A 16373-nucleotide genomic window follows, 5' to 3' on the forward strand; every position below is an offset into this window, starting at 1 on the left:
ACATTTCTTGGTCATTTGTGAGATAATGTATCACTTTGAATGATGCATTACTGTAATTCCTTTCAATTTAAAGGATTGTGGAGCAAGACAAGCAAATAAAGTTGATGGAGGAATCATTGGAAGATACACAACTTTGTGTAAAAAGCAAAGAGGAGGACATACAGGTATATCAAAGAACCTAGAACTCTTTCCTAAGTGTAGCCTGTGGATTTTTGACTGTGTTGATTTGTTGACAGTTTGGGTTTGTCCCTTAAATAAGAATGACCTTTTGCTTTAAAATCATGCAACATTGAATAAATGTTGTCGAACTTTGCATCCTGCATCCTCATGCAGGGGAGGGCAAAGAGTCCTTTTATGGTAACCTCTGTCAGTGCAGGTATTGAACCCACACTATTATTGACATCACTCTGCACTGTCAGCTACCTGCACTAACTGGCCTATTTTTTAAAAAAAAGTTTCTGGAGTCTGTTTGATCAGTTGGCTGGACAATTGATTTGTCATTGTGTTACACCAATTGCTTCAAAACCTCTACTGGCTGAGCCTACACAGAACTGTACAGCTCAGGAATGGGCCCTTCAGCCTATGATGTCACGCTGAACATGACACCAAATAAAGCTAATTTCCTTTTTGTTTGCCCTTGGTCTGTATCTCTCCATTCCTTGCATATTAATGTGCTTATCAAAAAGTCTCTTAAACGTCCCTATTGTATTTGGCTCCACCACCACCCCTGCATTCCACACTGCTGCCACTCTGTGGTTAACTTGCCCTGCATCTCCTTTTGGACTTGCCTCCTCTCACCTTTAAATGCATGCCCCCCCCCCCCTAGTTTTAGATATTTCAACTCTGGGGGAAGAATGATCCTGACCATCAACCCTATCTATGCATTTCATAATTTTATAGACTTCTATCAAGTCTCTCCTCTGCCTCCATTGCTCCAGAGAAGAAAACCTGAGTTTTTCTAGCCCCTCCTTATAGCTCATATCCTCTAATCCAGGCAGCATCTTGGTAAACGTCTTCTGCACCTTCTCAAGTCTCCACATCCTGTAATGTGATGACCAGAATTGAATGTAATACTGGAAGTGTGGCCTAATAAAGGTCTTTCAAAGCTGCAACATGACATCCTGACTCTTGTACACTCTCTCCTTTATTTGTCAGGGAACAATGCTTATGCACCTTCTTTACCATCCTATTTACTTGCAGAGAGCTATACACTTGAACCCCAAGAGCCCTCTGCACATCAGTGCTGTTCAGGCTCCTGCATTAACTGTATAATTTTCCTTAACGTTTCCTCCCAAAGTGTGCACCTCACACTTAGCCGGATTGAACTCCATCTGACATTTCTCTGTCCATATCTGCAGCTGATCTTTATTCGATTAGTATCCTTTGACAACCTTCTATACTATTCACAACTCCACCAATCTTTGTATTATCTGCAAACTTACCAAGCCACCCATCTACATTTTTCATCCAAGTCATTTGAATCGCAAACAGCAGAGGTCCCAGTATGGATCCTTGGAGATACCACCAGTCACACAGCAGCAGCCTGAAAAACAACCTTCTACCACCACTCTGCCTTCTATGGGGAAGTTCTTTCTGAATCCATGCGGTCAACTCGCTGTGAATCCCATGCATCTTAACTGTCTGGATGAGCCTGCCATGAGGGACCTTATCAAAAGCCTTTCTAAAATCCACATGGACAAGATCCACTGCTCTACACTCATCAATCACCTTTTGTTGCCACCTCAAAATTCAATCAACTTAGTAAGACATGACCTTACCTGACATTATTGTGAAGGCCCTATCTTTCCCATCTCTGCCCTTAGCTGCAGTATGGTAACACTTGGCTTCAAGCACCACCACTCATCTGTGAAAGGAGAGCAGCCCTATGGTTTGATAGGATAGGGTGACTTTGCCTTTTCCATTCTTTCTTTTTAAAACAACTGAATTTCAAGTAGTTTTACTTTTGTCCCCCAAATACAAAGGTGGCACTTGACTTTTTTTAAAATTTACCTGCTCTTTCATAGCCAGTGATTGAGTAGGTTGATTGCTTCAGTTGAATAAAGGTTTGAACAGCTATGCAGCAATGAAGGGATTGAATGAAATGGACTGCATGAAAATACTTGTAGCTTGAGTAGTTAAGTGTGTGCGCGCGTGCGCGCTTCAGTGTCGGTGAGATGAAGTGGAAAACAACGTTTCTTTTGATACCTAAATTTTCAGTTTTGAATGTATAGTTCATTACAGTGACAACTATCTTGTGTATCTGACTCTGAAGTTTGCTTTACTATAATTGTGTTATGAACCAGGCCAGACTCCCTCAAAACATTTCAAAAAAGTAGCCCTAATCCTAACTTCACTAGTTGTTTTAAGCAGGTGTGAAGTGGGGTGGGGGGTAACAAAGAACAATCTAACCTTGTTTAAGGAGCAGCATTATCACACTATGAAAAGGATGAAAGAAGAAATAGTTTGGCACTGTGAACTTGATTCTTTTGAAATTATTTTAGTGGAGTTGGCAGCCTTCTGAGAATAGGGTACACTAAGGTTGGGCAAGTGGAGTTTGTTTGCACATGTAATATTGAGTATTGTCATTCAAATAATCTGCCTTTCTCAACATTGGGTAGTCTCTCAAAATGAAGTTCATCCTTTTACACTTTATTTTTCCCCCTCACTTGATGAAAAGATATATGCTTATAAACCAAGAATACACTTTTTCTTTAATACTTAGAGTTTGCAAAAAGAGAAAAATACCTTAACAGCTGAAGTGCAGAAGCTACAGGTTCAGACATCTGAACAGGTAAGATGTACTTTTGACTTAGTTTTTCTTTAAATTAGTTCTGTTGATCTTTTTGACTTTACTATTTCAAATTAAAAATTACTATAGTAGTATAATAGCTACGTTAATATACTAGCACCCACTGTTGGAGTTTTAAACAAGAAAATCCAATAAATATCTAAAATTTGCTGGATTATCCTGATGACCCAATGATAGGTAAGTCCCCAGGGCCAGGCAACATATACCCAAAGGGCCCTTCCTGATGAAGGGTTTTTGCTTGAAATGTCAATTTTCCTGCTCCTCGGATCCTACTTGACCTGCTGTGCTTTTCCAGCACCACTGATCGAAACATACTCCCAAAGTTAGTACAAGAAACGAGGAAAGAGATTGGAGCCTTTGGCGCTGATATTTGCATCCTCGCTGTCCACTGGAGTAGTGCCACATGATTGGAGAGTGGCAAATGTTGTTTTTCCTTTGTTCAAGAAAAGGAATAGGGATAATCTGAAGAGTTACAGCCCAGTAAGTCTTAGGTCTGTGGTGGGCAAATTATTGTTAAGGATCCTGAGAGACAAGAGTTACGATTATTTGGAAAACCATAATTTGATTAGAGATAGTCTTTGAGAGGGGCAGGTCATGCTTCACAAACCTTTTATTGACATCTTTGAGGATATGACAAAATAAATTGAAGGTAGAGCAGTGGATGTGGTGGTCATGTATTTTAGTAAAGTGTTTAATTAAATTCCCAATGGAAAAAAGAGGTATGGGATACAAGGAAATTGGGCTGTCTGGGTATAAAGCTGGTTGCCCATAGAAAGGTAGAGGATGGCCATAGCTGGAACGTATTCAGCCTGGAGCTCTGACCTGGTGTTCCGCAAGGATCTGTTTTGGGACTTTGCGATTTTTATAAATGATTTGGATGAGGGAGTAAAAGCTTGGATTAGTAAGTTTGCTGATGATACGAAGGTTGGTGGAGTGGTGGATAGTGTGGAGGGCTTTTGTACGTTGCAATAGAATACTGACAGGGCTGAGAAGTGGCAGATGGAATTCAACCCAGAAAATTGTGACGTGATTCATATTGGAAGTCGAATTTGAACCCACGAACAGGGTTAAGGGCAGAGTTCTTGGCAGCGTGAAGGAACAGAGGGATCTTGGGTCCAAATCCATACATCCCTCTAAGTTGCCATCCATCTTGTTAGAATTATCAAGAAGGTGTATGGTGTGTTGGCTTTCATTAGCAGGGGAATTGAGTTGAAGAGCTGCGAGACTTTACTGCAGCTCTAAAAAGCCCTGGCTAGACCACACTTGGTATATGATGTTCAGCTTTGGTTGCCTCATTGCAGAAAGGATGTAGAAGGTTTTGAGAGGGTGCAGAGGAGATTTACCAGGATCCTGCCTGGACTAGAAGGCATGCCTTGTGAAAAAGGTTTGAGGGAGCTTTGGCTTTCTCATTAGTGTGAAGAAGGGTGAGAGAGGACTTTATAAAGGTGTACAAGATGATAGGCATAGAGTGAATCGTCAAGACTTTTTTTTTTCTCCAGGTCAGAAATGGCAATCACAAGGTGGCATAATTTTAAGGTGATTGGAGGAAGATTTAGCGGAGACGTCAGAGGTCAGATCTTCCCACAGAGTGGTGGGTGCATGGAGTGCATTGCCACTGGCGATAGTTGAGTTGGATACATTTGGAACATTAAGTCACTCACTCTTGGAGAGGCATGTGAATGATAGTAAAATGAAGGCTGTGTCAGTTAGTTTGATCTTGGAGTAGGATAAAAGGTTGGCACAACTTTGAGGACCAGTGTTCCAAAGATAGTAAAGGAGTTGACCAAACCTAAGCATCAGTTACAAATCAATCTCTCCTTCACAGTACCTCATTTTAGATAACTTTGTTATTTTTACTGGATTTTTTCTTCTATTTTTCTTCTTGTTAGCTCCAAATGAACTTTGTTTCTCTATGCTCAAAATTGCTGAAATTAGTTTATTGCAGAATAGACAAAATGAGAGGTTTATAGACTTTTTTTCTATATGTAAAATGATTCAAATTATCCATTAGCATGGAAGAGACCAGAATTTTGGAAAGTTTTCATGAATTATGCATCACATAACACTGATCAATGTAATGACGCATTCTTGAATGTTTCGACCTTAGAGATTCTTAATGCAAATTCATCTTGCACTTTTCTGTATGCAGGCTTCAGCTTTATGTATGTTGGAACAGATGCAAAAAGGGTGAGTCACCTTGGCTGTTTAGTTTAAGCCGCCATCGTTTTGTTTCCCTTGTATGAGTTTGTCATGTCTTTTTAACCAGTCTTCAAGAGCGGAATGAAAAAATAAAAACAGTTGAAGAGTTGTTAGAAACTGGACTCATTGAAGTGGCAAACAAAGGGGCAGAAATTGAGGTACGTAAAGCATTTCAAATTATCCATTATGGAGAGCAACAGATTTAGCTATATTAAGAAATCGGGTTTCTTGATTATCACAAAAGTACAAAGTTCATGAGTGATTAGCTTAAACGGTACTCCATAAATAAGGATTCATTATCTGAACTGTGAGTTCATGTGTTTTAAACCAGATCCTTTGCTCCAATTTTCATGTGGTGCTTTTTAGAAACTTAATTGTGTTTTAAGTGCCTGTTCATGGTAAAATAACCTAGTTAGCTTTACTTGCTTGGATGGTAGACATGTTTTCAGTCATTAAATTGACATCTCTTGTGGGTTGGACGAGGTTGATAAATAGGTGTGAGGTAGGGATGGTAGTGATTAAAGGGAAAACAACCAAGAAGAGAGAAGGTACTCACTATGCCACGACATTGGGAAGACAATTCCCAGCCATCCGACTGATGCTCTTGAAACCAACAATAACCAGGGCAAGTGAAGTTGTTTCCAACTTGCATTTGCAATTGCCTTGCAGTGGAAAATGTACTTTGTTATTCAGTAAGCAGTTAGTACATCTGTATCTGCTGTGTGAGCCATCTCCAGTTCAAAGTTGCCACACAGGAAGCTGCTAAATAAGGGCACACTGTTAGGGGCAAGGTATTGGCATGGATAGGGGCTTGGCTGACTGCTAGAAGGCAGAGTGGGGATAAAGGGTTTTTAGGATGGTAGCCAGTGATCACTTCACTAAATGTTTCAGTGCAGGCTTGCTCAATACCTGCATGAGCTTATCCTGAAGGGTAGCACAGTGGTTAGCACTGTTGTCTCTCTGTACCGGGTACCTGGGTTTCATTCCAGCCTTGGGTGACTGTGGAGTTTACATCTTCTCCATTTGCCTGTTTTAGGTTTCCTCTGGGTACTCCAGCTTCCTCCCTAAATCCAGAGATGTAAATGTTAGATGGATTGATCATGGTTACTAATCACTTCACTTCATGTGAGCTTACGAGTGAGTCTGGATGGGATGCTCTTTTGGCATGTCATTGTAGACTGCATGGGCTGAATGGCCTCTCTTTCTGCATTGTATTCCATGACAAGTGGAGTTCCACAGAGGCCAGTATTAGGATCTCAACTATTAACGTTACACGTGAACTATTTTGGAGGTAGGAACCAAGGGCATTTGCTAAATTTGCAGAAGGCACATAAATAAGTGAAGGGATAAGTAGTGTTGAGGAAATGGGGAGGCTGTTTAAGGACTTGGACAGGCTAGGAGAGTGGGCAGAGAAGTGGCATATGGAATACAATGTGGGGAAAGTGTGAGATTATGCTATTTGGTAAGAAAGGTCAAGACATGGACGTACCAGGGAAAGGCTTCAGAAATCTGAAGTACAAAGGGACTTGAGTCCTCATTGCCAATGCAGACTCCTTTGGTAATTATGAAGGCAAATACAATGTTCGTATTCTTTTCAAGAGGGCTAGATTACAAGAGCAGTGATGTACAACTGAGGCTGTAGAGGACTGTGGGCAGGCTCTACTTGAAATATTGTGAGCAGTTTTGGCTTTTGTATCGAAGGAAGGATGTGCTAGAGTTGGAGGGAGTCCAGAGCTGAAAAATGTGTGGCTGGAAAAGCGCAGCAGGTCAGGCAGCATCCAAGGAGCAGGAGAATTGATGTTTTGGGCATAAGCCCTTCAGGAATGAGGAGGGTGTGCCAAGCAGGCTAAGATAAAAGGTAGGGAGGAGAGACTTGGGGGAGGGGTGAGGTTTACAAGAATGATCCTTGGCAAAAGACTTGTCATGTGATGGGTGTTGAGGGATTCTAGGTCTGTACCCGAGAAGGGTGAGGGGAGGATCTGATTGCGATTTAGAGAATAGAGAGGTCCAGATAGAGTAAATGTGGAAAAGATCTCCTCTTAGTAGGAGAGATGAGGGCCTGAGTGAACAGCTCCTGAATGAAGGGGCAACCCTTCAGAACTGAAACAAAAAGGAATTCCTTCAGCTAGAGGATAGTGAATTTGTTGAACTCATTGTCCCAGAAGGCTGAGGAGGCTAAGTCATCGTATGACCGAATGAGAGAGGTTTTGATTAGTAAGGGGATCAACAATTACAGGGAGAAGACAGGAGAATGAAGTTGACAATCATGATCGGATGGTGGAGCAGACACAATGGGTCAAATGGCCTAATTCTGCTCTTTTGTCTTATGGGTTTATGGTCATTTGTCCTTTTGGGAACATTTGCATCTTCCAAGTTGTCAGCTTTCAGATGAGGCATTACACGATCCTGCCAACCACTGAAGTGGGTATGGAAGTTCCTGTGATATGAATCCAACATGGGCAAGGCAAATTGTATTGGCCAAAGATATATTCAAGCATGTGAGTTTCAGGGAGAATTAGGTTGCGGATTAGCTGTTACCTTATTTAATTGGAAACAAACTGAAGGATCTAATTGGCCCACACTACTTCCTGACTCTCTCTTGAGGCAAATATTTCTTACTCTTGTCCTGTGCTCTTGGCAGGGTCACTGCAAACATTGTTTTGTGGAAGATTTGTAATTTTTAAAGAGTTCTTTGTTCACCATAGACTATAATGCCTTTGCCTTCACTCCTATTGGGAGATGAATTAATTATGCATAGGATCTATCTAATTCCAGAAACTTGTTTTGGTTCAGAAAATGAATTCAAAACTAACAAGACTTCATTTTTCAAAGTCTTACTATTGTGAAATCAAGTGGCTCAAGGATACCATACACCTGTCTTGTTGTAAAACTTGATTTTAAGACCATAAGACATAGGAGTGGAAGTAAGGCCATTTGGCCCATCGAGTCCACTCCGCCATTCAATCATGGCTGATGGGCATTTCAACTCCACTTATCCGCATTCTCCCCATAGCCCTTTAATTCCTTGTGACGTCAAGAGTTTATCAATCTCTGCCTTGAAGACATTTAGTGTCCCGGCTTCCACTGCACTCCACGGCAACTAATTCCACAGGTCCACCACACTCTGGCTGAAGAAATGTCTCTGCATTTCTGTTCTGAATTGACCCCCTCTAATTTTAAGGCTGTGCCCACAAGTCCTAGTCTCTCTGACTAACAGAAACAATTTTGTAGCGTCCACCCTTTCCAAGCCATGTATTATCTTGTAAGTTTCTATTAGATCTCCCCTTAACCTTCTAAACTCCAATGAATACAATCCCAGGATCCTCAGCAGCTCCTCGTATGTTAGACCTACCATTCCAGGGATCATCCGTGTGAATTTCCGCTGGACACGCTCCAGTGCCAGTATGTCCTTCCTGCGGTGTGGGGCCCAAAACTGGACACAGTACTCCAAATGGGGCCTAACCAGAGCTTTATGAAGTCTCAGTAGCACATCGCTGCTTTTATATTGCAACTCTCTTGAGATAAGTGACAACATTGCATTCGCTTTCTTAATCACTGATTCAAACTGCATGTTGACCTTTAGAGAATCCTCGACTAGCACTCCCAGATCCCTTTGTACTTTGGCTTTATGAATTTTCTCACAGTTTAGAAAGTAGTCCATGCTTATATTCTTTTTTCTAAAGTGCAAGACCTCTCATTTGCTCACATTGAACTTCATCCTGGACCACTCTCCCAAACTGTCTAGATCCTTCTGCAGCCTCCCCACTTCCTCAGTCGTACTTGCCTGTCCACCTATCTTTGTATCATCGGCAATCTTTGCTAGAATGCCCCCAGTCCCTTCATCCAGATCATTAATATATAACGTGAACAGCTGCGGCCCCAACACTGAACCCTCTGGGACACCACTTGTCACCGGCTACCATTCTGAAAAAGAACCTCTTATCCCAACTCTCTGCCTTCTGTCAGACAGCCAATCCTCAATTTATGCCAGTAGCTCACTTTGAACATCATGGGCCCTCGCCTTACTCAGCAGCCTCCCGTGTGGCACCTTATCAAAGGCCTTTTGGAAGTCTAGATAGACCGCATCCACTGGGTTTCCCTGGTCTAACCTACTTGTCACCTCTTCAAAAGAATACCAATAGGTTTGTCAGACACTACCTCCCCTTACTACATCCACATTGACTTGTTCTAATCCGACCCGGCTCTTCCAAGAATTTAGAAACCTCATCCTTAATGATGGATTCTAGAATTTTATCAACAACCGAGGTTAGGCTAATTGGCCTATAATTTTCCATCTTTTGTCTTGATCCTTTCTTGAACAATGGAGTTACAACAGCGGTCTTCCAATCGTCCAGGACTTTCCCTGACTCCAGTGACTTTTGAAAGATCTCAACCAATGCCTCCGCTATTTCCTCAGCCACCTCCCTCGGAACTCTAGGATGTAGCTCATCGGGGCCAGGAGATTTGTCAATTTTAAGACCTTTTAGCTTTTCTAGCACTATCTCTTTTGAATGGCAACCATACTCAACTCAGCCCCCTGACTCCCTTTAATTGTTGGGTATTACCTATGTCTTCCACTGTGAAGACTGACACAAAGTATTTAAGTTCTCCAGTTATTTCCTTATCTCCCATTACTAGCCTTCCAGCATCAGTTTGAAGTGGCCCCCTACTTTTGCCTGTCGTTTGTTTCTTATGTATTGAAAGATACTTTTACTATCATTTCTAATATTACTGGCTAGCCTACCTTCATATTTTGATTCTGGATTAGTGGTGCTGGAAGAGCACAGCAGTTCAGGCAGCATCCAAGTAGCTTCAAAAAATCGACGTTTCGGGTAAAAGCCCTTCATCAGGAATAAAGGCAGTGAGCCTGAAGCATGGAGAGATAAGCTAGAGGGTGGGGGTGGGGAGAAAGTAGCATAGAGTACAGAACACACCAGATGACCACCTCCTTCTTTAGAGACCGCAATTTCCCTTCCCATGTGGTTAAAGATGCCCTCCAACGCATCTCGTCCACATCCTGCACCTCCGCCCTCAGTCCCCACCCCTCCAACCGTAACAAGGACAGAATGCCCCTGGTGCTCACCTTCCACCCTACCAACCTTCGCATAAACCAAATCATCCGCCGACATTTCCGCCACCTCCAAACAGACCCCACTACCAGGGATATATTTCCCTCCCCACCCCTTTCTGCCTTCCGCAAAGACCGTTCCCTCTGTGACTCCCTGGTCAGGTCCACGTCCCCAAACAACCCACCCTCCAATCCTGGCACTTCCCCTGCCACCGCAGGAACTGTAAAACCTGTGCCCACACCACCACCCTCACCTCTATCCAAGGCCCTAAAGGAGCCTTCCACATCCATCAAAGTTTTACCTGCACATCCACCAATATCATTTATTGTATCCGTTGCTCCCGATGTGGTCTCCTCTACATTGGGGAGACTGGGCGCCTCCTTGCAGAGCGCTTTAGGGAACTTCTCCGAGACACCCGCACCAATCAACCACACCGCCCAGTGGCCCAACATTTCAACTCCCCCTCCCACTCTGCCGAGGACATGGAGGTCCTGGGCCTCCTTCACCGCCGCTCCCTCACCACCAGACGCCTGGAGGAAGAACGCCTCATCTTCCGCCTCGGAACACTTCAACTCCAGGGCATCAATGTGGATTTCAACAGTTTCCTCACTTCCCCTTCCCTCACCTCACCCTAGTTCCAAACTTCCAGCTCAGTTACTGTCTCCATGACTTGTCTTACCTGCCTATCTTCTTTTCCACCTATCCACTCCACCCTCTCCTCCTTGACCTATCACCTTCATCCCCTTCCCCATTGTATTCTATTTTACCTTCATATTTGATCCTCTCCTTCCTTATTTCTCTTTGTTATCCTCTGTTTTTGTAGTCTTCCCAATCTTCTGATTTCCCACTGCTCTTGGCCACTTTATAGGATCTCTCTTTCTCTTTGATACATTTCCTGACTTCCTTTGTCAGCCATGGCTGTCTAATCTCTCCCCGGATAATCTTTCTTTTCTTGGGGATGAACCTCTGTACTAGTCCTCAATTATACCCACAAACTCCTGCCATTTTTGCTGTACTATCTTCCCTGCTAGGCTCTGATTCCAGTCTATTTTCATCAGTTCCTCTCTCATGGCCTCATAATTACCTTTGTTTAACTGTAACACCATTACATCCGATTTTACTGACAATATATGGCCATGCATAATGAAGTGGGCTCACTTTGCACCTGTGTTAAGAATATCCTTCAGTTATAAAAGTGATTTTAATATGTCAGATCCATATTGATTGAACCCAGAAATTTCTAGCCCTTACAATGCTATATTGGGTATATAAACTGACTAAATCGTATGTTTTGTATCTTATACTCCACTTTCAAGAATTTGCGGGAGGAAAATAGAAACTTAAACCAAGAAATTCAAGAGCTTCAAATGAAAAATGATGAACAGGTAAGATAAGATATAGTTGATTTGTTTACTAGACCAGTTTAAATAAGGTTTACTTTTCAAACCACACAAAACAGACTAAATGTCTGTCAGTCTAGCATAAATAAGCACTTAGCTATACTGCTTCACCTTTTATGTAACTGTAAGATATGTTGCCAATCATAAATTAATAGACAGAAATAAAAGCTGCCAGTTATGAACAAACTAGTTTTCACGAGAACCAGCACCTGCCTCAAAACAAAGAAATTAAGACATTCTAGTTTCACCAATTAGTTTTCTTCACTAGAGAAGAGAAATTACAGATATGAGCATAGCTGTTAAGGGTAGTGTATCTCCCACTAAGCAAGAAAGCACTGGTTCAAGACCCAACTGATTCAGAGATCATTATGTTTTAGAATCTGATTTTACAACACAGAAAGAGACCCTTTGGCCCATTGTTTGTGCGTGTCATAAATCATCCACCTGTTCTTAACTTGCCAGCACTTGTCCCATAATCTTGTATGCTGTGACATTTCTATTGCTCGTCTAAATTGCCATGTGAGACCTTTATCAAAAGCCTTCATGCAGTCCTTGTTTACACACCTAGTTATCTCAAAAAAAATCTATTAGACACGATCTCCACTTCACAAAGTGTATCATGTCTGAACAGGTTGATTTTAAAAAATGTCAAATTTATCAGAGCACTGTTATTATATAATTGAGTTTGTAATTATTTAATGGCCAAATTATTTTTTTGGCATTCATTCTGCAGAAAAGAACAAAAATAAATACTGATGCTGACTTAATGTGCATAGTTACTTGTGACCTGACTTGTAGTTATTTGGTTTAAAAACTATACTCATTTACATATCTAGCCTTCTCCATATTAGTGAAGTATTATAGTTTTAATATTTCACACGAGTGGTGGTCATGAGTGACCCACTGATTTAAAGGCAAATGTTTGAAAAAGCTCTGCTTTAGGTCCTGAATTTTTGCTTTGGCATAACGTGTTTCTATGCTGGTTGGAGCAGTCATATATGTTTAAAAACTGAAGTGCTATTGGATGCTTTTCCTGTCTCCTCATGAATACTCAACTGATTTAAGAACAGTTACTACTGGAATGAAAGTTTTGTTTTAAACGCAGGTTTGGTGTTTGACGTTTGACATATTTTCAGCTAATGTCAAGCAACTGTTGAATAAGAGCATTATCCAGATTCATGTTAGCTTTTTAAACTTTCTGAATAAGGATATCTCTTTGTATAGTTTGTCTTCCCCATTTAGTTACCACAGATTTGACCAGAAAATTTATGCAACAAAAACTGATTATTGGTTACTAAAAGGTTAAGTCCCTTTGTGAATTTTGTGTACTGTAGTATAACGGGTGAAACCTTGTAGTTATATATGTGCATGGACAGTCACTCAAACTATAGTGGAAATTTCTGGTGATCCAGTACCTGAGTCATGCCTCCTTGGCTGAAATCTGGATATCCAAGCAAATGAGGAGATGATGGCCTAGTGGTATTATTGCTGGACTCTTAATCCAGATACCCACTGTTCGAATCCTGCTGTGGCAGATGGTGGATTTTGAATTCAAATTTGTTTTTCAAATCTGGAATTGGGAGTCTAATGGTGGCCATCAATTCATTGTCAGAAAAAAAATCACATAGTTCACAAATTTCGTTCAGGGAGGAAAACTGCTATCCTTATCTGGTCTGGCCAACAGATGACTCCAGATCCACAGTAATGTGGTTGACTCTTAACTGTCCTGTGGGCAATTAAAGATGGACAATAAATGCTGGTGCCAGTGATGCCCTCATCCTGTGAATGAATAAAAATATTTCAAATTGTGCTAATTTTAAAAAAATTGAGTGAGTAAATAGTTCACTTTGTGTTTGTAAAACAATAGTTTTTAAAGATCAGTGTAATGTATTCACTTTTCTTTGGAAAAGACCTCTCAGACGACTGACCCTTTCAGAAAGGAAATCTCCTAGGCTTGTGATCAGATGGAGGACCCCTTTTGATTATTAAAGAAACCCTAGTCTCTTTTGAAAGCGGTTGACTCCTCCTATGATCCTGTATGTTGCAATAAAATCACTTTTTCATTCTTTCAAACTGTGCTGGTAGCAGGATCCACCTGTTATCCAAGGAATCAGCTTGAGTGAAGCTTGTCTGCACTACTACTCATAATTGTTGTTAAGCAAGGCCAAAACTATACACTACTCCATATGTGGTTCTTGCAATGCTTCATGTAACTCTGAGCAAACATTTGCTGCTTTGTAATTCCCCTTGCAGAAAAAAGCTAAAATTCCAGTTGCCTTGTGAATTGCTTGTGAATGTGCTTGCTTGCTTTTGTGATTTATGCATCAGGGCAAGCAGATTCTTATGTATCTGAGTTGTCCAATCTTTTTAAACTTGAATATGCTGCTTTCCTGTTCTTCCTGACAAAGTGGACGATTTAACATCTTTTCCATTTTAAACGATCTGTCAATTTTTTTGTCTACTCATTTTTATCAACATAGTCCCATTAAGTTTGGAAGTAGTTTTGTAAACTTGAGAATTTTGAAAATCCCAGTGCATCTACTAATTTGTCAGCTACTTTTTAGATGCTAGACTGAATTCCATTAGGACCTGGGATTGGTAAACATTCACTTACAAGAATGTTGACAGTGTAATCTGCCTGGCAATTGCAGCGGTTTTCACCCCATCCTTCTTTTTTCTGGTGTGCATGCGTGAGGAATTGTAATTGCAGATACATTCTGTTTTGTTCAAAAAGCATACAGGTCCACAGGCAGTCAATCAATGTAAGATTTTATAAATCCCTCCTTTGGAAATAGCACCAGTCTGACTCAAGATTGGGATACAAACCGGCTCTAACCTCACATCTTTAATTGTCTGAGCTGACATGTCACCTTTTTTATAAAACCTTGCGTTATCTCAAATGTGACTCAACAGAAGTTCTGGGATTTACGTATTATTGAACCAAATAATATGTAAACTGAAAAGAATGTGTATACTGCACAGAGGCTTGGTTTCTCAAGAAGGTAATTTGGGACTGTTTTCTCAGCCAGTAAATTCTGGCACAGCCAGTGGTGCCCAATTATCATTTCAAAAAAAAAATTGCCTATTTTATTTTTCATTTTTATCCCATTTTCAGAAAAAAAACTAGTGCTTTGATTTCTTTTTAAAGAACAAACACTGTTTTGCTAGTGTCTGCCCCAATTTTTAGTGATTATTGCATTTGTAGATGACTTTGTTCTTCCATCCTACTTGAACTTTCGCCATCTAAATATTAAGTAACCTCTCAATTCTTCCTCCTGAAATAAGCTGCCTCACATCTATTTGTGCTGAACTTAACTATCACTTATTCATTTGGAAAGTAGATGTCCTGCTCAGTGTTCTCTAACCTGCATGGGTTTCCTCCGGGTGCTCCAGTTTCCTCCCACAATCCAAAGGTGTGCAGGTTTGCTAAATTGCCCATAGTGTTAGGTGTGTTAGTCAGGAGTCAATATAGGGTAGAGGAATGGATCTGGGTGGGTTGCTCTTCAGCGGGTCGGTGTGGGCTTGTTGGGCCAAGGAGCCTGTTTCTATTCTGAAGGGAATCTACTCTAATCTAAAACCTCTCACCTTTTTAATGCATTGTCTGAACTGAGATGTCACTTTTTTTTAAAATATAAAACCTTAAGTTATCTCAAGAATTTGACTGGAAAGAAATTCTGGATTTACATATTGATGAACTGAAATCTGTACCCATTTTGGAAGATGAAAGAGTTAGCAGCAATTTAGGTTTGTTCAGTATATCGCATCAGTTGTTTGACACTATGATCTTTGGCTATAAATTATCTTATGATCCTGCTCCACAGCTACCTAATGAAGGAGTAGCGCTCCGAAAACTAGTGCTTCCAAATAAACCTGTTGGACTATAACCTGGTGGTGTGTTTTTTTTTAAAAACTTTGTCCACACTGGTCCAACACTAGCTCCTCCATATCACTGCTCAGTCTTGACATTCTCTTTCACTGCGTTTGGTGTCATCTGCAAATTTAGAAATAGGTTGATTCAAAAGCTGCAAAATATGACTTAAAATTGAGAGAACAGCACTGATCCTTATGGGGCACGGTTGCTTATTTTCTAATCTTCAGAATAACTGCACTGGATTTTCACACTAATCACTGTCCTAAAACCATTTGGCGTTCCATTTTACAAATTACTCCTTAACTGTCTGTTCTTGGACCTTATTCATTATTTTATTGTGGGACACACAATTGAAGATGTTTTTGAAGGCTTTTACTGAATTACACTCTCCCTGTTACATTGAACGAATTTAATGAGATTGGTCAAGCAAGAGTTTCCCTTTAATAATCCACCCTCACTATTCATTTGCGTTATTAATTTCTAGATTTCTATTTTGTCTGTTGGTACAAATGAGAAATTTGAAAATTTATAAAAACCTTGAGTTGAAATGATGGAAAGTGAAAGACATCATTGAACTGGTCCAACTTGTTCATTTTGAGCCCTAACTATTGTCACGTTTAAGTTGGATTTTGTTCTGGCATTTTATAGTTTTGAAAAAAATTTGATTTCTCACAATCTCCATTTTTTTAAAAAGAAATTGATTTCTCTCAATCGCCAAAGCATCACAAAGTACTTCACTACCAATTAAGTACTTGTGAAGCAAGATCACTTGTGTAATTTAGGAAAGGCAGCAGCTAACTTATTCTTGGCAAATTACTTCCAAGCAACAGTGTTGTTATGACCAGGTTTTTTTGTTGTTTTTGAGAGAGTTCAATATTGACTGAGACACGAGAGGTGGCTCCCTGCTTTTCTTTTTACAATCTTTTCACATTTCTCTGAGAAGGCTGGTTTGGTTTCCATTTAATGTTTCATCTGAAATGTTGTACTTTCCTCAGTGTGACCTTGTTTTTCTTCACTCAAGCCCT

General features: G+C 40.7%; 1 protein-coding gene across 5 annotated transcripts in view; it reads left to right on the forward strand.

Annotated features, from left to right (window-relative positions):
* Window positions 1-16373, forward strand: part of ktn1 (kinectin 1) — a 146836-nt gene that overhangs the window by 84942 nt on the left and 45521 nt on the right. For all 5 annotated transcript variants that reach the window (XM_072568781.1, XM_072568784.1, XM_072568785.1 and 2 more), the window contains 5 exons: window positions 74-164; window positions 2723-2791; window positions 4959-4996; window positions 5076-5166; window positions 11394-11462. In XM_072568781.1, coding sequence (XP_072424882.1) covers window positions 74-164; window positions 2723-2791; window positions 4959-4996; window positions 5076-5166; window positions 11394-11462 — 358 coding nt within the window. The remainder of the gene's footprint in view (window positions 1-73; window positions 165-2722; window positions 2792-4958; window positions 4997-5075; window positions 5167-11393; window positions 11463-16373) is intronic.

Source organism: Chiloscyllium punctatum, chromosome 4 (genome assembly GCF_047496795.1).
Source record: "Chiloscyllium punctatum isolate Juve2018m chromosome 4, sChiPun1.3, whole genome shotgun sequence".
Taxonomy (NCBI): domain Eukaryota; kingdom Metazoa; phylum Chordata; class Chondrichthyes; order Orectolobiformes; family Hemiscylliidae; genus Chiloscyllium; species Chiloscyllium punctatum.